This window comes from Hemitrygon akajei, chromosome 21 (genome assembly GCF_048418815.1).
Source record: "Hemitrygon akajei chromosome 21, sHemAka1.3, whole genome shotgun sequence".
NCBI lineage: Eukaryota > Metazoa > Chordata > Chondrichthyes > Myliobatiformes > Dasyatidae > Hemitrygon > Hemitrygon akajei.
Window position 1 is genome coordinate 65387870 of NC_133144.1, and position 23377 is coordinate 65411246.

The window sequence follows — 23377 nt, forward strand, 5'->3', positions numbered from 1 at the left end:
CTGTAACACCGGACAACAATTTCTTTTGAAAATGTTGCTTCCTTGGAATTTTTTTTTCCCATTTATGATAGATGCTTGAAGCTGTATACAAATATAATTTCAAACTTGTATCATGTAGGAATTTGGAGAAAAATGAAATTAAATTTATTGAACATAATGCATTGAATTGCATTACAGTGCTGATGCTTTGCAATCATTCAACTAACTAAAATTGCGCTGAGGCTTCTCGCCTAAGTGTTCAACAGTAATCAGCCAGCATTAATGGATTTCAGTATACCGTTCCTCCGTGACCGCAATGTGTTGGTGAAACCTTTCAGTGCCAAGATCTGCAGGGAAAAAGTTTAAATGGGAATGCAGAAAATGAATCTTTAGTAACATGTTGCACTTCATGGTTTTGTATGCTTGTCAACCTGCCACATGTACTTTGGTGCTCTGTAGTTGCCAAGAAAATTTTCAACGACATTCAGACCGGTTAGCCTGACGTCAGTGGTGGGAAAGATGCTGGAGTCAATTATAAAAGAGGAAATTACGACACATTTGGATAGCAGTAGAAGGATCAGTCTGAGTCAGCATGGATTTATGAAGGGGAAATCATGCTTGACTAATCTTCTGGAGTTTTTTGAGGATGTAACTATGAAAATGGACAAGGGAGAGCCAGTGGATGTAGTGTACCTGGACTTCCAGAAAGCTTTTGATGAAGTCCCACATAGGAGATTAGTGGGCAAAATTAGGGCACATGGTATTGGGGGCAGAGTACTGACATGGATTGAAAATTGGCTGGCTGACAGGAAACAAAAAGTAGCGATTAATGGGTCCCTTTCGGAATGGCAGGCTGTGACCAGTGGGGTACCGCAAGGTTCGGTGCTGGGACCGCAGCTGTTTACAATATACATTAATGATTTAGATGAAGGGATTAAAAGTAACATTAGCAAATTTGCTGATGACACAAAGCTGGATGGCAGTGTGAAATGTCAGGAGGATGTTCTGAGAATGCAGGGTGACTTGGACAGGTTGGGTGAGTGGGCAAATGTATGGCAGATGCAGTTTAATGTGGATAAACGTGAGGTTATCTACTTTGGTGGCAAGAACAGGAAGGCAGATTACTATCTAAATGGAGTCAAGTTAGGAAAAGGGGAAGTACAACGAGATCTAGGTGTTCTTGTACATCAGTCAATGAAAGCAAGCATGCAGGTACAGCAGGCAGTGAAGAAAGCTAATGGCATGCTGGCTTTTATAACGAGGAATTGAGTATAGGAGTAAAGAGGTCCTTCTGCAGCTGTACAGGGCCCTGGTGAGATCCCACCTGGAGTATTGTGTGCAGTTTTGGTCTCCAAATTTGAGGAAGGACATTCTTGCTATTGAGGGAGTGCAGCGTAGGTTCACAAGGTTAATTCCCGGAATGGCGGGACTGTTATATGTTGAAAGATTGGAGTGACTGGGCTTGTATACACTGGAATTTAGAAGGATGAGAGGGGATCTGATTGAAACATATAAGATTATTAAGGGATTGGACACACTGGAGGCAGGAAGCATGTTCCCGCTGATGGGTGAGTCCAGAACTAGAGGCCACAGTTTAAGAAAAAGGGGTAGGCCATTTAGAACAGAGATGCGGAAAAACTTTTTCACCCAGAGATTGGTGGATATGTGGAATGCTCTGCCCCAGAAGGCAGTGGAGGCCAAGTCTCTGGATGCATTCAAGAGAGAGTTAGATAGAGCTCTTATAGATAGCGGGGTCAAGGGATATGGGGAGAGGGCAGGAACGGGGTACTGATTATGATCAGCCATGATCACAGTGAATGGCGGTGCTGGATAGAAGGGCCGAATGGCCTACTCCTGCACCTACTGTCTATTGTCTATTGTCTTGAATTCTTTCCATGTGATTTTCTCTGGTCCTACTAGAAGTTCTTGGAATTCCCTGTTATTGATAACCTGTATGATTTGTAGACCAACCAAAGATGCCTTCGTTAATTTTGCCATTGTGGAGAGCATTCTAACTGCTTCATCACTGTCTGGTATGGGGGGGGGGGGGAGGGCGGCTACTGCAGAGGATCGAAGTAAGCTGTAGAGAGTTGTAAACTTAGTCAGCTCCATCATGGACACTAGCCTCCACAATATCCAGGACATCTTCAAGGAACGATGCCTCAAAAAGATGGCATCCATCATTAAGGACACCCATCACACAGGACATGCCCTCTTCTCATTGATACCATCAGAGACGAGGTACAGAAGCCTGAAGACACACACTCAACAATTCAGAACAGCTTCATCCCCTCTGTCATCTGATTACTGAATGGACATTTAACCCATGAACTACCTCACTACTTTTTTAAAATTTCTATTTTTGCACTACTTATTTGTGTGTGTGTATATTTATACATTGTATATATATATATATATATATATATACTGTGTGTATATATATATATATTTACTGTAATCCACAGCTTTTTTCTCTATTACTGTATTATGTATTGCATTGTATTACTGCAGCAAAGACAACAAATTAACTACAACATATGCCAGTGATATTCAACCTGATTTTGATCAATTATTCTGACTTGAATTATGAATCGAAATAACAAATACAGATGATTTTAAAAAGACTGTGCGTGTTAGGGAAATTTCTTGTTTATTTTCATGATCAGCAGCCCAAAATCCTTAAGATACACTTGACAGTATTCAGGAAGCAAAATCTTTGTTGTCCAGCGTATTTTCCCTTTGGGAGTTCTGTATGACATGTTCTTAGCAGTATCTTGAAGGTTTCAGAGAACTGGACCTCAGGAATGCAGGTACAGCAGTGATGCCCATTTCTGAAGTGGATTTGAGGCCGGTTTAAAACTTTGTGCTGGGTTGAAGTCCTGGGGCCTAAACTGGAAGACAGACCGATAATTAGCCGATTTTAACGCCGAGCCAGATTAACAGGATTAAGGTGCCGAGGGCAAGGGACGAACTGGTGTTAATCTCACTGCTCTGTGAGTACTTTCCTCCCCTTGGCACTGAACTGACTCTGCAGCTGTGGACTCAACTTTGAGGTCTCTGCAGTTCATGTTCTCTGTGCTATTTGTTTATTTTTAAAATACTTGCACAAATTGTTTTATCTCTTTTGCACATTGGATTGTTTGGCAGTCCTTTTTCGTAAATTCTCTTGTGTTTCCTTGTTTTGTGACTGCCTGCAAGAAGCTGAATCTCATGGTTGTATTCAGTATACATACTTTGAGCTTTGATTGAAATTTTGACCATCAGTGATACCACAGGGATAAGTCCTGGTACCCTTCATGTTAAATCTTATGTGAACATCAGAGATATCATTGGTAAGTTTGCAGATGACACGAGAAGTGCTGGAGGTGTTGATATTGTGAAGGGTTGCCTCAGACTTTCCGAGTGAAGAGGAAGTTTCCATCAGTAGGAACATCTAGAATCCAAGAGCGCAGTCTCAGAATAGAGGCACGTACATTTAAAACTGAAATGAGGAGGGATTTCTTCAGCCAGAGGGTCATGAATCTGTGGAATTCGTTAACATGGAGGGCTGTGGAGGACAACTCATTGAGTGTATTTAAACCATAAGTCATAGTCCATTGAATCTGCTCCCCCATTTCATCATGGCTGATTTATTATCCCAATCAACCCCATTCTCCTGCCTTCTCCCCATAAGCTTTGATACCATTGCTAATCAAAAACCTTTCAACCTCCACTTTAAATATACCCAGTGACTTGACCTTCACAGCCGCCTGTGGCAATAAATTCCACAGATTTACCACCCTCGTGCTGTAGAAATTCCTCCTCATCTCAATAGTAAATAATGTCCTTGGCTAAAAGGTACAGTGAAAATCTTGTTTTGCCATCCATCCAGATCAATCCATTACAATGGTGCATTGAGATAGTACAAAGTAAAACAATAACAGATAGTAGAATAAAATGTTACAGCTACAGAGAAAATGCAACGTGCAGGGAGACAGGTAGGTGCCAGATTATGAAGTCAAGAGTCCATCTTATCACATTAGAGGACTCCGACTTCGGGCCTCCAATCCCAGCATGTGCTGACCTCAGGCCTCCAATCTAAGGGTTCTCTGACCTTGGGCCTCTGACCCCAGGGTTAGACAACCTCAGGGATTACTGGTCCTTGCTGCCAAGGGCCCAACAGTCCTCCAATTCCGGAGTGTGCTTGCACTGAGCTGGAAACAGAGATAAATCCCTTAACAAACTTGGAAGGTTTGTTGAAAATTGCCAGTGATAAGTGGGTCATGGAGCGATACCTACAGGCTTCATTGAAGGTCATTCATTCGTGCAAGGAAAATACTCCAATATCTTGCAGCTGTCTTAGCAAACGTTGCAAGTTCCCTTCTGTTGTCTTCTATCGTTATCTCCTTTTTCTCCAGTCTGCCATCACTGTTTTCTATTTCTATTTATCCTTAGCTTCTTTTTTTTTAAATTCTAGTGTATTGTTCAATTTTTGCCCGTCTTTAATTGATCCCTGGAGGTGTCTGTGAGCCATTTTCTCGAGCAGCTGTGGTCGGTTTGGTAGAAGCCCTCCCGTGGTGCTTTGGCTCAAGTGTTGCAGAATATAAAGTCAGTGATGATGGTGATCTGTCTCCCTGTCAGGAGTAGGAGGATAACTTGTCTTTCAGGGCACTAGACATGTTTATAACTGTGTAACATTAAGAGAAAGCAAATGAATTGCCGTTGTTTTATTTGGAGATACAGCATGGTAGCAGGTCCTTCTGGGCCAATGAGCCCCACACCACTCAATTACACTCATGTGACAAATTAACCTATTAACCCTAACCTGTTCATCATTGGGACATGGGAGGAAGCTGGAACACCCGGAGGAAATCCACACAGTCATGGGGAGAACTCCTTACGGACAGCACCTGGCGGAATTGAAACCAGATCGAGCTGCTGTTATGACATTACACTAACTGCTCCGCTACCAAGCCACACTATTGCAATCCCACTCCAAATCTGCATAGTGCCTTGATAAATTTTCCAGTACGCCAGGTTCCAAGATACCAGGCATAAAGCCTTTTTAGTAATTTGAGTCAAGTGGCAGTCTTTAGGACAACACACACACACGCACGCACGCGGGCGAGTGCTGGAGGATCAGGGGACAAAGTACTGGAAGCTGGAGAAACTGATATTCATGCTTTCACGTTGGAGGCTACCCAGATGGAAGCTGAGGTGTTGCTTCTCTCACCAAAGAGCCTGTCATCGTGGCAGTAGAGGAGGTCATGGATCAATGTGTCGAGATTGGGAACGTGAATTGAAATGGGGTGGCCACTGGGAAATCATTGTTGCTGCGAATGGAGCAAAGATGCTGGACAAAGTTGTCCTCCAATCCAGGTCGGGTTTCACCGACGTAGAGGAGGCTGCACCAGGAACACCCGTTGCAGTAGATGACCCCTACAGACTCACAGGTGAAATGTTACCTCATGATGGGATATGAGTTATAGATCCTCCAAAGGCAGAATAGGAGGGAACAGCAGGAAGAAAAGTGAGTGAAAATTCCGTTCAGATGCCAGGCCCCATTTGCTATTGGGTTTATCACGTTTGAAGATGTTCAGCCAACATTTCGGGTACATTTGTTGGCACAGCAGAAATAAGCAGTGCAGTGGCCTTTCTCAACCAATTGTTTGTCTTGTTGGTATGCAAAGCTTGAAGGCTGTGTCAGCAGGCCCAAGAAAGCAGACCATAAATCTAGCTCTGTTTTGTTGCCTTGTCTAGCTGTGTGAGAGAAGTGGAACGACTTCTATCTTGGTTACTGTGCAAGTGAACCACCCCTGTACAAGGATTCAGAAAGGCCTTTCCAAAGTAAAGTTTGCAAAAGCAAAAACTTTGTTTTTCAAGGCACCAGGCAACAGCTCAGGAAGAAAACACAGAGGATTGTGGTATCAAGAGATCTCATCTCCCAGCAGAGAGAGGAACTGTTGGAATTTCTACCTCAAATTGGTTTCAAAAGCATACCATAAATAGTCATTGAAGAAGCATTTGAAGTTTTCATAAATCATCCTGCTAAATTGTCTGTCAATCTGTTCAAGAGTGAGCCTATTTAAAGTACACTTCCTTGCATTCATCATGCACGAATGAACGAAACAGTTTCTCACCCTCCGGTAGGCTAGGACCTTGTAGATGCTGCTCACTGCCAAATATCAAACCCACTGGTGTGACCACTGTTTCTTCATCCACAACACAATATGGGACTTAACCCATTTAAACACACACTGTGTTTGTCAAAGAGTCATAGAGCACCACAGCACAGAAACAGGCCCTTTGGCCCATCTAGTCTGAGCCAAATTATTCTGCCTAGTCCCATCAACTGAAACTTGACTGTAGTCCTCCATACCCTTCCCATGCATATACTTATAAAAGCTTCTCTTCAATGTTGAAATCAAACCCACATTCACCACTTATTCTGGCAGCTTGTTCTACACTCTTACTACCCTCTGAGTGAAGAAGTTTTCCCTCAGTCTCCCCTTGAACGTTTCACCTTTCACCCTTAACCCATGACCTCTAGTTGTAGTCTCACCAACTTCAGTGGAAAAAGCCTGCTTGCATTGATCCTATCTATACCCTTCATAATTCTGGATACCTCTATCAAATCTCCCCTCATTCTCCTACACTCCAGGAAAAAAAGTCCTAATCTATTCAACAGTTCCCTATAACTCAGGTCCTTAATACCCAATTTCCCTCGGGATCAATAAAGTATGTCTGTCTGTCTTAAGTCCCAGCAACATCCTTATAAATTTTCTCTGCACTCCTTTAATCCTACTGATATTTTACCAGTAGGTAGGTGGCCAGAACTACACACAAGACTCTAAATTAGGCCTCACCAATGTCTTATACAACTTCAACATAACATCCCAACTCCTCCACACACTACTCTGATTTATGAAGGCCATTGTGCCAAAAGCTTTCTTTATGACTCCTAGCTACTTGTGATGCACTTTCTATGAATTATGGATTTGTATTCTCAGATCCCTCTGTTCTACCGCAGTCATCAGTGCCCTAGTTTTCATTATGTAAGATCTACCCTGGTCGGTCCCTCCAAAGTGCAACACCTCACACATGTCCGCATTAAATTCCATCTGCTATTTTTCAGCCCATTTTTCCAGTTGATCAGATCCCACTGCAAGCTTTGATAGTCTTCCTCACTGTCCACGACACCCCCAATCTCAGTGTCATCTGATACAACCTGGAACTCTCAGATTTTTCTCTGCTTATCTTTTCACTTGATATTTTTATCTTCTCCAAACTTGTATGCAAGCCCCTTGTTCCATCATTTCATTCTGTCTTATCCACCAGCCCCACAACTTTCCAAGATACACTCAGTGGCAATTTTATTCGATACAGGAATGGAACCGGTTTGGTTCTCTGCTGCTGTGTCAAACATGAGAAAGTGCTGATGCTGGAAGTCCAAAGCTACACACACATCCGTCATGAAGAAGGGTCTCAGTCTGAAACATCAACTGTTTATTCTTTTCCATGGGTACTGCCTGACTTGTTGAGTTCTTCCAGCATTTTGTGTGTGTTGTTTCAGCCCATCCACCTCCGGGTTCTCCTCTGCACACCACTGCTGTAGCTCATGGTTATTTGAGATACAGTGACCTTCCTGTCAGCTTGAACCATTCTCCTCTGACCTCTCTCATTAGCATGGCATTTTCACCCACAGAATTGCTGCTCACTTGATGTTTTTTGTTGTTTTTAACACCATTCTCTATAAAGTCTAGGGACTGTTATACATGAGAATCCTAGGAGATCAGCAATTTCACAGATACTTAAACTGCCCTGTCTGGCACCAACAATCATTCCATGGTCAAAGTCACTTAGGTAACATTTAATTAATTTGTTTAGCGATACAGTGTGGAACAGGCCCTTCGGGCCCAATGAACTGTACTGCCCAGCAAACCACTTATTCAACCCGAGCCTAATCACAGGGCAATTTACAATGACCCATTAACCTACTAACCAGTGTGTCTTTGGAATGTGAGTGGAAACCAGAGCACTGGGAGGAAACTCACGTGTTCATGGGGAGAACATTTGAACTCCTTACAGACAGCATTGAAATCAAACTCCGATATCCCAAGATGTAATAGCATCACGCTAGCTGCTGCCCTAGCTTGGCTCCCCGTTATGATGTTTGCTTTGTACAGCAACTTATCCTTTTGACCATGCCGGCATGCTTTTATGCATTGAGTTGCTGCCACATGATTGGCTGATTAGACATTTGCATTAACAAATGGGTGTGCCTACTAAAGAGGCCACTGAGTGTATATTCAGCATATCTTTGGCTCTTTCAGAAGAATAGGGTGGGAGTGTAATTGCTGCTCTTGTGTAGATTAGCAGGACGTGCTCCATTTCCAGGGACTTGAGTACATAAAGTAAGCGGCACTGAGGGGGTGCTGCATTGTCAGAATCACTGCCATTACAAAGAGTCATTCAACCGAGACTCCCTTCCATTTGTACAGAAGACATTCTCTCATCCGATTTTGAAGAGAATGAAGATATTCCTTGGCCCTATCTGGAAGAAAATGAAAATATTCCCCAGCCCAGTCTCGAAGAGAATGAAGTGTTCTTCCTGGTCTCCAAGCCAATATATAAACATTAGCTCTGATCACTAGAAGCAAATGGTCATTGTGTTTCTTGGACAAGTTAGACACTGTCGCAACATTGGATGTGTGGCAGCCAGTTCATCCACAGCGATCTGTCACTAACAGAAATGGGGTAAGGACATAGTTATTGTAGGAGGAGGACGAGGAAGTATTTCAAGTCAAGTCAAGTCACTTTTATTGTCATTTCGACCATAACTGCTGGTACAGTGTATAGTAAAAATGAGACAACGTTTTTCAGGACCATGGTGTTACATAACACAGTACAAAAACTAGACTGAACTACGTAAAAAAAAACAACACAGAGAAAGCTACACTAGACTACAGACCTACACAGGACTACATAAAGTGCACAAAAACAGTGCAGGCATTACAATAAATAATAAACAGGACAATAGGGCAAGGTGTCAGTCCAGGCTTTGGGTATTGAGGAGTCTGATAGCTTGGGGGAAGAAACTGTTACATAGTCTGGCCATGAGAGCCGGAATGCTTCGGAGCCTTTTCCCAGACGGCAGGAGGGAGAAGAGTTTGTATGAGGGGTGCATGGGGTCCTTCATAATGCTGTTTCCTTTGCGGATGCAGCATGTAGTGTAAATGTCCACGATGGCGGGAAGAGAGACCCCCGATGATCTTCTCAGCTGACCTCACTATCCACTGCAGGGTCTTGCGATCCGAGATGGTGCAATTTCCAAACCAGGCAGTGATGCAGCTGCTCAGGATGCTCTCAATACAACCCCTGTAGAATGTGATGAGGATGGGGGGTGGGAGATGGACTTTCCTCAGCCTTTGCAGAAAGTAGAGACGCTGCTGGGCTTTCTTTGCTATGGAGCTGGTGTTGAGGGACCAGGTGAGATTCTCCGTTAGGTGAACACCAAGAAATTTGGTGCTCTTCACGATCTCTACCGAGGAGCCGTCGATGTTCAGCGGGGAGTGGTCGCTCCATGCCCTCCTGAAGTCAACAACCATCTCTTTTGTTTTGTTCACATTAAGAGACAGGTTGTTGGTTCTGCACCAGTTCATTAGCCGCTGCACCTCCTCTCTGTAAGCTGACTCGTCGTTCTTGCTGATGAGACCCACCACGGTCGTGTCATCAGCGAACTTGATGATATGGTTCGAGCTGTGTGTTGCAGCACAGTCATGGGTCAGCAGAGTGAACAGCAGTGGACTGAGCACACAGCCCTGTGGAGAGGAAACTGTGTCACTCAGACAGTGGAGTGAGTATGGAAGAAGCTGCCAGTGGAAGTGATGAATAGGGGTTTGGTTGTAACATCCAGGAGAAGTTTGGATAGGTGCGTGGATGGGAGGGTTTGAGGAAGGATATGATCTGGAGGCAGGTCGATGGGACAAGGTGGAAGGTCAGGTTGGCATGGACTAGATGGGCTGAAGGGACTGTTTCTGTGCTGTAGTACTCCAGGACTGGAGGAACTCAGTGGGTAACATTGCATCTGTGGAGGGAAGTGGGCAGTTGACATTTTGTGTCAAGACCCTTCACAATCTGCTGAATTCCACCAGCGGCTGAATGTGTTGCTCCAGATTCCAGCATCTGCAGTCTTTTATGTCTCCACCTCACAGGGGGAACTGGAAATCCGTACCTTCAAACAGCCCTGCTTCAAAGAATTTCAGCTGTTTCTGACTCATGCTGGCAAACTTCAGTTATTTAATGTACTAGACCTTGAGAGGAATTCTAAAGTGTGCAGGAGGAGATTATGCATAATAATAAATCCTCATCCTGAACTACAACTTTACAATAACAATGCTACAGAGTTTGAGTGGAATCATTGATTCTAATATTGAGTGCTCAGTGATTTGATTTGACCATAGACCATCAGACGTAAGAGCAGAATTAGGCCATTCAGCACATTGAGTGTTCGCCATTTGATCATGGCTGATTTATTATCCTTTTAATCCCATTCTCCTGTCTTTTCCCCTTCAACTTTGACACCTCTACTAATCAAGAACCAATCAGCCTCCACTTTAAATATACCCAATGACTTACCCTCCACAGCCATCTATGGCAATGAATTCCACAGATTCACCATTGTCTGGGTTGATAAATTGTACCTCACCTCCATTCTAAAGAGACATCCTTGTATTCTGGGGCTGTGCTCTCTGATCTGAGATCCACCCACATTAGGAAACATCCTGTCTGCTTCCACTTTATCTAGGCCTTTTGATATTCAGTAGGTAGATTTGGTCAGACTTCCTTTTGTCAGGAATTATTTATAAGATATCATTAAAGACCCAGTCCTCCCTGCATCAACTTTTGACAGTTGCCAATAATACTGTCAACTCCCAGGAGGGGATGGAGCTGAATAAGTTGAGGAACAGTTGATCATTGCCACGGGGGAGGGGGGGGGGGTGTTGATTGACATTGGGTCTGATCTAGGCCAGATAGTTGTTCAGGGATGTTTCACAAAAGCCAGAACAGTGCAGGAGAGAGCTCTTCCAAAATGCACAGTTTTATTCAGTTCAATATTCAAGCTTGCTTAATGTCATTCTCAGTACACATGTGTAAAGAAGAATGAAATAATTGTACTCTAGGCTTGAATCGCCACTAAAAAAACATAATAAAATACATAGGGTAGCTTATGAACATCAATTGATTGTATGTCCATAAAGTAATGCTAGGCAAAGGATTATCTGTACATGAGGTGACTCTGACAGGAAATGATGAATTTGTGGTGGTTTGGGGTTGTCGAGGAGTGAGTTAGTGGGCGGAGGTGTTGATCGGCCTTACTGCTTGGGGAAAGTAATCGTATATTTCAAGTACTTTTTTCATACATACACTGCTTACATTTTTTTTCATTTGCAGGGTCACCGGTGGAGAACTGTTTGAAGACATTGTGGCCAGAGAATACTACAGTGAGGCAGATGCAAGGTGAGTTGCCAACAAGTCTGCAGGAGTCTGCTCTCTTCCTCAACAAATTTGGCAATTTGCACAGTCGAGCGAGAATCGGAAGCATCAAACAGTCTTCCGGTGGAACTCAGCCGGTTGAGCAGCATTTGTGGGACAGGAAGGATTTGTCAACGCTTAGGGCTGAAACCCTGCATCAGTACTGACATTACTTCAAGTTCAAGTTTATTGTCACACACATGTCTACAGCAAAATGAAACATCGTTCCTCTGGGGCCAAGCTGCAAAACACGGGTCCCTGAGTGGCCTGGCCTGTGGATTTATGGTGCACGGAATGATGTCCTGGAGCTTCATTTCTGCAAGAACAAGTGCACCGCAGTTCCTCTTCTCCCCCATTGTTCAGAGGGTTCAGTTCAGTGACTTGTTACCCAAGAGGTTACAGATAACAAATTATCAGGATTGATGCAAAACTTCCTTCCCCCTCAGAGATGTCGCCTGACATGCTAAGTTCCTTCTGCAGACTGTTTGTTGCTCCCGATTCCAATACATGCAGTCCTTTGTCTGTCCTAAGAAGAATCAGAGATTTTTTCATCATATTATTAACCTGTAAAAGCCTATTGAAGTAGGTTGGCTTCCTGCTGCAAAACAAATTGCAGACATGGGCTCACATTTTTGTGTGAATGTGTTACTGTTTGAAATACTTACCAGATCAGGCAACATCAGTGGACAGGGGAACAGAGTAAACAATAGTTACAATTGATATAATAGTCATGGGGGACTTCAGTATGCAGGTAGATTGGGAAAATCAGGTTGGTTCTGGATTACAGGAGGTGAATTTCTAGTATGCCTATGAGATGGCTTTTTGGAGCAGCTCCTGGTTGAGCCCACAAGGGGATCAGGTATTCTAGATTGGGTATTGTGTAATGAACCAGAACTGATTAGAGAGCTTAAGGTGAAAGAACCTTTAGGGGATAGTGATCAGAATATAATCAAATACACTCTGAAATTTGAGAAGGAGAAGGTAAAGTCAGATGTGAAGGGAATTAAAGAGGCATGAGAGAGACATTGGCCAGAATTGATTAGAGAAGAACACTGGCAGGGATGATGGCAGAGCAGCAATGGCTGGAATTTCTGGAAGCAATTCAGAAGGCACAGGATATATACATCCCAAAGAGGAAAAAGTATTCTAAAGGAAAGATGTCACAACCGTGGCTAACAAGAGAAATCATAGCCAACATAAAAACCGAAGAGAGCGCATATAATAGAGCAAAAATTAGTGGGAAGTTAGAGGATTGGGAAGCTTTTAAAAACCAATAAAAGCTAAAAAAAAAAGTCATTGAGAAGGTAAAGATGGAATGCAAAATTAAGCTAGCCAATAATATTAAAGAGGATACCAAAATATTCTTCAGATACATAAAGTGTAAAAGAGAGTTGAGAGTGTTTGCATTGCTGGAAATGCTGGAGAGGTAGTAATGGGGGACAAGGAAATGGCGGGCAAATGGAATAAGTATTTTGCATCAGTCTTCATACTAGTGGTATGTTGAAAGTTCCAGGAGTCAAGGGTCATGAGGTGTTAGAAGTTACCATTACTAGAGAGAAGGTTCTTGGGAAACTGAAATATCTGAAAGTAGGTAAGTCACCTGGACCAGATGGTTTACACCCAAGGGTTCTGAAAGGAATGATTAAAGAGATTGTAGAGGCATTAGTAATGATCTTTCAAGAATCACTAGATTCTCTAATTGTTCTGGAAGACTGGAAGATTGCCAATGTCCCTCCATTCTTCAAGAAGAGAAAGGCAGAGGATAGGAAACTATAGGCCAGTTGGTTTGACCTCTGGTTGGGAAGATGTTGGAGTTGATTATTAAGGATGAGGTCTTAGGGTACTTGGAGGTACATGATCAAATTGGCCATAGTCAGCATGGTTTCCTTAAGGGAAAATCTTGCCTGACAAATCTATTGGAATTCTTTGAAGAAATAACAGGCTGGATAGACAAAGGGGAATCGGTTGAGTTGTGTACTTGGATTTTCAGAAGGCCTTTGACGAGGTGCCACACATGAGGCTGCTTAACAAGCAATGACCCCATGCTATTAGAGGAAAGATTCTAGCATGGATAAAGCAGTGGCTGATTGGCAGGAGACAAAGAGTGGGAATGAAGGGAGCCTTTTCTGACTGGCTGTCAGTGACTAGTGGTGTTCCACAGGGGTCAGTGTTGGGACCGATTCTTTTTACTTTATATGTCAATGAGTTGGATGATGTAATTAATGGCTTTGTTGCAAAGTTTGCAGATGATATGAAGATAGGTGGAGGGCAGGTAGTTTTGAGGAAGTAGAGAGGCTACAAAAGGACTTAGATTAGGAGAATGGGCAAAGAAATGGCAGGTGGAATACAGTGTCAGGAAGTGTCTGGTCATGCACTTTGGTAGAAGAAATGGAGAGAAAATACAAAAAAGTGAGGCGCAAAGGGATTTGGGAGTCCTTGTGCAGGATTCCCTAAAGGTTAATGTGCAGGTTGAGTCTGTGGTGAGGAAGGCAAATGTGATGTTAGCATTCACTTCAAAAGGACAAGAATATAAAAGCAAGGATGTAATGTTGAAACTTTATAGAGCACTGGTGGAGCCTCACTTGGAGTACTGTGAGCTGTTTTGGGCGCCTTATCTCAGTAAGGATGTGCTGAAACTGGAGAGGGCTCAAATGAGGTTCTCAAAAATGATTCCAGGATTGAACGGCATGTTATATAAAGAGCATTTGATGGCTCTGGGCCTGTATTCACTAGAATTCAGAAGAATGAGAGGTGATCTCATTGAAGCCTATCGAACAGCCTATCGATTTGGATGTGGAGAGGATGTTTCCTATGTGGGACAGTCTAAGACCAGTGGACACAGCCTCAGAATAGAGGGTGTACTTTTAGAACGAAGATGAGGAGGAATTTATTTAGCCAGAGAATGGTGAATCTGGAATTCTTTGCCACAGACAGCTGTGGAAGCCAAGTCTTTATGTATATTTAAGGCAGAGCTTGATAGTTTCTTGATTGGTCAGGGCATGAAGGGATACGGGGAGAAGGCAGGAGATTGGGGCTGAGAGGAAAATTTGATCAGCCATGATTAAATAGTGGACCAGACTCGATGAGGCAAATGGCCTAATTCTGCTCATATATCTTATGGTCCAAACAATCTCCTAGGGCGACATGGTAGTGTAGTGATTAGCACAGCACTTTAAAGTACCAGCAATCCAGGTTCAATTCCCGCTACTGTCTGTAGGGAGTTTGTACGTGACTATGTGGGTTTCCTCCAGGTGCTTTGGTTTCCTCCCACAGTCCGAAGACATACTGGTTGGTACATTAATTGGTCATTGTAAATTCTTCTGTGATTTAGGCTAGGGTTATATCAGGGATTGCTGGGCCAGTAGGGCCTATTCCACGCTGTACCTCAATAAATAAAATAAAAGTAAATATTTCAGATTGATAACTCTCCATTAGAACCAGAGAAAGAACGTCGGCCTATTTGAAGCTGCAAAGGGAGCAACATACACAAAATGCTGGAGGAACTCTGCAGGTCTGCAGCATCTATGAAAAGGGATAAATGGTCAGCGTTTCAGACTGAGACCCTTCATCAGGACTGGAAAGGAAGGGGGAATAAGCCAGACTCGGACAGAGAGAGGGTTAGAGGAATGTCTGTGACAGAGCTGTAGTCACTGACAAACATGGTGTGCATCCTATCACACTGTTCTCTCCACCCTTCTGCCCAAGATTAAGACTCCGCAATTAGCAACAAGGAAAAAACTATAACAGAGATACTAACAACTTATTATGGATCATTCTTCACAGTGAAAGGCACCTAAAACATCCCAATAATAATAGATCATCATGGGGGCTGCAGGGAGAGAACTTCAACCATTTTTCTGATTTATCTAACTTCCAATAATTTCTCTCCCTCCCCATTCTCTCATCTTCCATTCCCCATTATGTCTCCTCTTACCCCTTCTTTTCTCCTCACCTGCTTATCACCTTCCTCTGATGCCCGTCCTCGTTCCCTTTCTGCCATGATCCACTCTCCTCTCCTTTCAAATTTCTTCTTTTTCAACCCTTTATCTATCACCTCCCAGCTTCTCACTTCATCCCTCCCTCCGCCATCCACTCACTTCCCCCACATCTGGTCAGACCTATCACCTGCCAGCTTGTACGCCTTCCCCTCCCCCCGTCTTCTCATTCTGGCTTCTATCCCCTTCCTTTCCTGTCCCGATAAAGGGTCTCGGCTCAACATGTTGACTGTTTATTCTCCTCCATAGATGCTGACTAACCTGCTACGTTCCTCTCACATTTTGTGTGTCTGGCTCTGGATTTCCAGCATCTGCAGAATCTTTTGAGTTTAAACCATTCTATATCACGGTGGGAGGTGGGGGGGGGGGGGCAGGATGGTTGGATGTGGAGTACAAGGCAAAGATATGGAGCACAAGAGTTGAGTCTGTTACTCTATTTATTCAATTTCCTTATGTGCCCCTGTTGTAACTGCTTCCACCATCCTTTCAAACAGCACATTCCCAATTACCGCAGTTTACCACTTTAAAAGTAAATTCTCCCTTCACCTGTCCCAATAGACTGTCTTGGTCTGAGACATCGACCATCCCTCTGCCTCCACAGATGCTGCCGGACCTGCTGATGTCCTCCAGTAGTTTTCTTTTTTAACCCCAGATTCCGGCATCTACCCTCTCTTGGGTCTCACCTTCTCTCACGTTTCCTTGATCAGTCGTCTCAAAACAGCAAATTACTAAAACAAAATAGATCATAAAATTATTACAAGCTAAAAACATATGCTTTATTTTATTAAAAAATATAGTGGTTAAATATGTTTTTAATCGAATGTAAATTTCTCCTCATATTTCTAACCTCTTAACTGATCCGATTATGGATTGCCTCTGAATGAAAGAAGCAAAATGTTTATTTGAATTGGAGCTACTCAAACCTGGTGTAAAATTCCTGTCTTTATTGTGTGTAGCTATCACAATTGATGGGGTTGGTTCAATTACAATGACTCACATTTGTAAGGATGTCAAAGTTCCTTTCTTAGCTAAACCACACCCTGTCCCCTGCTGTATCCAAAGCCTCATAGTTTGAGATTCTTCCCTGTATACATTTATCTATCAGACACAATAGGTTCATGACTTTACCTCAAGTGCACAAAGATTTTTGCAGCTGGATTTTCCATTTATAATGTTGAGGTGGTCCTTTCAGATAACTGAAGAACTGGTAAAAGGTACGGCTTAGAATGGCTGATGTTAGATATTCATTGTTGGACATACCTTACTCTGTGAGCTTGACCACTTGCTTTGGACCAGAAGAGATTAGCCCTGGCTCAGTATCTATTGATTCCACCAAGAAGCAACATCTCACTGAGTTGCAGAGCACAAAAGAAAGCACAAAAATGGACCCATCTCGTTATCGCAAGTTGTAGAGTTTTGAGGGCAGAATGGTAGTGTAATGGTTAGCACAGTTGCTTTACCATGCCAGCTGTAAGATCAGAGTTCGATTTCCACCACGGCTAGTCAAGAGTTTGTATGTACATTCTTTCTATGACCATGTGGTGTGCTCTGATTTCCTCCCATTTTCCAAAGATGTGTGTGTTGGGGTTGGTGAGTTGTGGACATCCAATGTTGGCACCAGAAGCATGGCAGTCCAGCACAATCCTCACTGATCTGACTTGATGCAAATGATGCATTTCACTATATTTTGATGTCCACATGATAAATAAAAGCAATCTTTCAACAAAAAATCTTTAAAAAGGACTGAGCTATGGGAGAAAACATCTCTTACTTGCAGCCCGAGCTTGGTATCTGTTGGTCTCACTGTGGAACAGTATCTCATAGCATTCCAGAGCTGTACAATGCAGAAATGGTTCTACCTTGTTCACACCTGCTGTTAAGGATCCATCCACACTAATCCTACAGTGACGCCGTTCAATCCAGTGAGGGGGACTCACTCCTTATATCGTATCTGCAGACATCCCACCTTTCTCAGAAGTTCCGGGAGTCTCCCGCAAATTGATAGTGGCTCCCTGATACCCGCAAATGATATACAATATCCCAGAAATCAATTTTTGGGAGAGCGAGAGTGAGAGAGCAAGAAAGGTGAGTTTAACAGGTGTCATTTGTTCATTAGCATAGCTAACGTTATTTAAACTAGCTGGCTAGCTGCTAAGGAGCCACTCTATTGCAGACATCCCACCTCTCCCAAAAGTCTCCTGTGAACTGATGGCACTACCTCCCTGAAATGAGTTTTTGCAGGGCGGGACGTCTGTATCTGCTCTTTTGGACAGGACATCCTGCCATTGTTCAAGGCCAGAGTACCATCGAGCTATTGTAGTCTTTCCTAATGGTACAGTGCGTGCTTTGGACGTTCTACTCTTTCTTTGAGACCGTGTACCAAACCTTAACTTTCAAGTGGCCTAAACTCTGCTGCAAGTGGGGTAGGGGATACACATTGGGGTGTGAAGATGGATAGTCATAGAGAAATACAACTGGCATACAGGCCCAACCAGTCCACAGTGACCACGGTGCCTATCATTCATGGCGCAGATACAACACTGTCGTTGGTAGCAAACATGAAACAGGCCCAGCGATGGTGCAATCTGATAAGGGGGGAATCTCATTGAAAGGCTGACACAGAGTGTACTAGGAGAGGATGCTTCCAGTGATGGGGGAGTCGAGGACCAGAGGGTGCAGCCTCTGAATAGAGAGATGTCCCTTTCGACATAGATGAGGAGGAATATCTTTAGTCACAGGGAGGTGAATCTATTGAATTCATTGCTACAGACCAAGTCATTGGTTATATTTAAAGTGGAGGTAAATAGGTTCTTGATTAGTAAGGGTGTCAAAGGTCACAGGGAAAAGCAGGAATGTGAGCTTGAGAAGAATAATAAATCAGCCATGATGGAATGGCAGAGCAGACTTGATGGGCTGAATGGCTTAATTCTCCTCCTATGTTCTAAAGACTTATGTGCTCTATGGTCTAATCCACCCTGAAGGCTGAAACTCTTTTACACAGCACATCTCTCTAATCCAGGCAACCTTTTGCTTTGCAGTTTCCATAGTTGTTCGGCAGTTAATGTGAGATCAGTAAATCACTCACTGTTGTGCCTGTAATCGAGCTGATCAAAACTTCTGTGTGCTGGTCAGGAATTCACCATCATTAAAGGCCTTGGCCACTTCCTATACCATCCAAGGTCGCCTCAAGCAGAGGTCAACCATTTTCTTCGCAAAGTATATGACGTTTCAACGAGGCTCTTTGAATTCTTATAAATGTAACAGATACATTTCAAACAGGGTTAACCAAACAGAAGCTTTATTAAATTCATGTTAAACATTCTGAAGTGGACGATAGTATCGATAGCATTTTATAAGAAAATGTCCAGAATGCACTAAAAGCAAGAGAACAAGTATATATATATGTGTATATATATATATATTTCCTTTAAAATCCCTCAAAATAACTCAAGCAGAACAAAAAGGGATTTAATCAGCAGCGTGCATTGCCATGGCAACCAAATTCAATCTAAGCACTCTGTGTTTATACGTGGGCCTTCCAAGAATCGGGGGTGGATCACAGCTGGGAGTACAAGACCTTTTGATTTATAATAAAATAGAAAAATAGAATTGGTTTGTCAGAGAGAAGAAACAAATTCAGCAGAAGAAAATATTCTTAATCATACTGATGTGCATTGCCCCGGCACACAGATGTAACCTTACAAACAAGCATTAGAACAAAATGCTCTATGTTATAAATTGCATTATCAGTTATAATTCTCTGTGATGCACAGGCTTTTAGTTATAGAACCATACAGTGTGGACATGTGCCCTTCGGCCCAACTCATCCATGTATTCCCCTGTGAGCTAGTCCCATTAGCCTACTTCTGTCCCTTAGCCCACTAAACCTCTCCTATCCATGTTCTTATCTAGATGGCTTCTAAATGTTGCTAATGGGCCCACCTCAACCACTATTTCTGGCAGCTCATTCCAAAGGCACACCACCTTGTGTGGGAGAAAGCTGTTCTGGCACCTTCCCCCTTCCACTTCAGTCCTAATGAAGGGTCTTGGCTCAAGACGTCGACTGTTTATTCATTTCCATAGATGCTGCCTGACCTACTGAGTTCCACCGGCATTTTGTGTGAGTTGCTCTGCATTTCCAGCATCTGCAGATTTTCTCGTGTTGATAACGTGTTAATAGTCTTTTTATACCCCGGAGCGTTTGATGGCTCCGGATCTCTACTCACTGGAATTCCGAAGAACGAGGAGCGACCTCATTGACCCCTATTAAATGTTGAAAGGCCTCGATAGAGTGAATGTGGAAAGATGTTTCCTATGGTGGGGAGACTAAAACCAGAGCACCCAGCTTCAGGATAGATGGGCGTCCTTTTAGAATGGAGATAAGGAGGAATTTCTTCAGAGTGTGGTGAATCTGTGGAACTTGTTGCCAAGGACAGCTGTGGAGGCCAAGTCATTGGGTATATTTAAAGCAGAGGTTGATAAATTCTTGATTAGTCAGGGCCTGAAGGGTTACGGGGAGAAGGCGGGAGATTGGGACTGAGAAATAGCAGAGCAGACTTGATGGGCCAAATGGCCTAATTCTGCTCCTATGTCTTATGGCCTTAAAAATTTTTATTAAGTCTCCCCTTACTCTTCTACATTCCAGGGAATAACCTCCTAATTTATACAATCTTCCCCTGTTACAAGACGATATGAAACAGAGATTGAGTGTCAGCTGATTTTTTTTTCCGAGTTTGCAGATGATTAATAGAAGAGGGCACACATTTAAGGTGAGGGGGAAAGTTTCAAAGCACGAGTACAGGACATGTCTTTTTACACAGAGAATGGTGAGCGTCTGCAATGGGCTGGTCCTAGAGGCAGATGTATTAGGGACATTTAAGAGACTCTTAGATTGGGTCACGGATGAAAGAAAACTGGAGAGCTATGTGGGAGGAAAAGGTTAGATTGATCCCAGAGTTGGTTAAAGACTTGGCACGACCCTTTACTGTGCTGCACTGTTCTATGTACTATGATAGTACAACTAGTTTGAGGAGCTGAATGGCCTTTGCCTTGTACTCTCATTAGCATCACAAATGGACCTGTGCCAATGTACAAACAATTCCACTTGCATTAAAAATAGAGTCATAGAGAGAATTATGTCTTGCCCTTATCATGGGAGTTTGGTGTTTTAGCAGGAATGCAAGTAGGGAGATTTTATATCCCTTTAAGGGAAAAATGGTCATCTGTTTCTGTCCACAGTTGCTGGAGTTTTACACGGTGAAGCCCATTTTGGGGACTGGTTAAGGCTTTGTGAAACTCTGCTGCTCGATACCACTGCTGTAAAGGTTCACAATCTGCAAGGTTCAGTCATCAGGGTCATCTCTGAACAGTGTACACTTGACCCCGAGACGCATAGGTGGAATTCTGGGACTTGTTCTACTTGGAGCAGAGGAGGGAAGAGTCTTATTAGCATTCCAGATTGTATCTTTTGACACCCTGACTAATCAAGGACATATTAACCTCCACTTTAAAGATACCCAATGACTTGGCCTCCACAGCCGCCTGTGGCAATGAATTCCACATTTTCACCACCCTCCGGCTGAAGAAATTCCACTTCATCTCTGTTCTAATAGGACAATCTTGTATTCTAAAGCTACGCCCTCTGATCCTAGACTCCCTCACTATAGAAAGCATTCTCGACACATCAACTCTGTTTAGGCTAGGGGTTCACAACCTTTATTGTGCCATGGACCCCTACCATTAAAGAGGGATCCATGGACCCCAGACTGGGAACCCTTAATCCAGGTCTTTCAATATATTCAGTAGATTTAATTGCAATCCCCGTTCGTTATTCTTATGGTCTTATGAAAACACACAGTAAACACACCCAGGGATGAGCTGGGTGCAGCCTGTAAGTGTCACCACACATTCCAGCGCCAACGTAGCATGCCCACCATGTTTAGCAGTGGTTTACGATTGTCATATGTACCACGTCAGAATGAAGACGCTTTCGTTTTATGCACCATCCAGACAGGTTACACCATGCGTAAACCCATCAAGGTAGTAAAAAAAAAATCATAACTTTAGGTGCAGAATTGGGTCATTCAGCCCATCGAGTCTGCTCTGCCATTCCATCAGACTGATTTATTTTCCCACGCAACCCCATTCTCCTGCCTTCTCCCCATAAGAAATCAGAATGCAGAATATATTGTTGCAGTTACTGAGAAAATACAGTGCAGGTATCAGAACCAAACTTACTATCACCAGCATATGTCATGAAATTTGTTTAACTAGTTAAATAAGTAGTGCAAAAATAGAAATAAAAAATGTAGTGAGATAGTGTTCATAAGTTTGTTGCCCATTCAGAAATTGGATGGCGGAGGGGAAGAAGCTGTTCCTGAATTGCTGATTGTGTGCTTTCAGGCTTCTGTACCTCCTTCCTCATGGTAGCAATGAGAATAAGGCATGTCCTGGGTAGTGTTCATGATAGAATTGACTTAAGTTCACAACTCTCAGCAGCTTTTCGATCCTGTGCAGGAGCCCCCGCCATACCAGATGGTGATGAAGCCAGTCAGAATGCTCTCCAAGGTATATCTGTAGAAATTTTCAAGTGTTTTTGGTGACATACCAAATCTTCTCAAACTTCTAATGAAATAATAGCCGCTGCTATGCCTTCTTTGTAACTATGTTGATATTTTGAGTCCAGGTTAGATCCTCAGAGATATTAACACCCAGAAACTTGAAATTGCTCGCTTTTTCCACTTCTGATCCCTTTATGAGGACTGGCATGTGTTCCCTCGTCTTACCCTTTCTGAAGTCCACGATCAGTTCTTTGATCTTACTGACATTGAGTACAAGGTTGTTGCTGCAATACCGCTTAACTAACTGATATATCTCGCTCCTGTAAGCCCTCTCATCACCATTTGAAATTCTGCCAACAATGGTTGTATCATCAGCAAATTTATAGGTGGCATTTGAGCTGTGCCTAGCCACACAGTCATGGGTATAGAGCAAGTAGAGCAGTGGACTAAACACACATCCTTGATGTGTGCCAGTGTTAATTATCAGCAAGGTGGAGATGTTGCTTCCGATCTGCACAGTTTGTGGTCTACCAGTTAGAAAGCTGAGGAAGAGAAAGTGCAAAGGCTATGACGAGATAGAATGGAGATCAAGAGTTCATCTCTTAGTGTCTGAGAGGTCCAGTCTTACCAAGCCAGGAAAATATATACCAGAATGTTGGGTAAGATCATGTGTGTGGGAGAGCTTTATCAGGGGGCTGGCATGGGGGCAGCAGGCTGAATGGTTTCCTCCTGCACTGCACAGCTCTCTCGTAGTCATTCCCCAGATAATTATAGATCTCTCATGCAAGACATTTACATGGTACACAGTGCTTAAAGCAACCTCATGATTACTGGCTTCCACAAGCCATTCTGCCTGGATCTCCTGCAAATTTCTTGCTGGTGAGTGGGTCCACAGTGAGAGCTGACGTTTACCCATTCCTGCACCCATCTCCTGAGAGTGAAGCTCCATCTGCTAAAACCTGGCGAAAAATTAATCTGAAACACTTGTGCCTCCTCAGCTGAAAACAAAACCCACTCCACAGGCCCAATATGGCTTCTGTCAAGTAGATACTACCTGTGCACAATATTTGCCTCATAAAATCAAAGGGATATCCTCCTGACAAGTTTGTGTGGAGGCCCACCAATTGAATTTTACACTGCAGTTGATATAGAGGAATAGGATAAATCTTTTGTTGCTGAAAGAACAGAATAATTTCCACTGGCAAATCACCATTAACAGTGAAGAGATTACAAAGGGCTTTATTGGAAGATCATTAAAGGCAGTTGAAGACAAATTCAAGATTATTGTGATATGCATGAGTGCCTGTGCGCACAGGTGCTGCGAAAAGC

At 43.2% G+C, this 23377-nt stretch overlaps 1 protein-coding gene across 6 annotated transcripts in view; it reads left to right on the forward strand.

The window, feature by feature from the left end:
* Nucleotides 1–23377, forward strand: part of camk2g2 (calcium/calmodulin-dependent protein kinase (CaM kinase) II gamma 2) — a 450178-nt gene that overhangs the window by 272430 nt on the left and 154371 nt on the right. For all 6 annotated transcript variants that reach the window (XM_073025628.1, XM_073025630.1, XM_073025629.1 and 3 more), the window contains exon 5: nucleotides 11413–11478. In XM_073025628.1, coding sequence (XP_072881729.1) covers nucleotides 11413–11478 — 66 coding nt within the window. The remainder of the gene's footprint in view (nucleotides 1–11412; nucleotides 11479–23377) is intronic.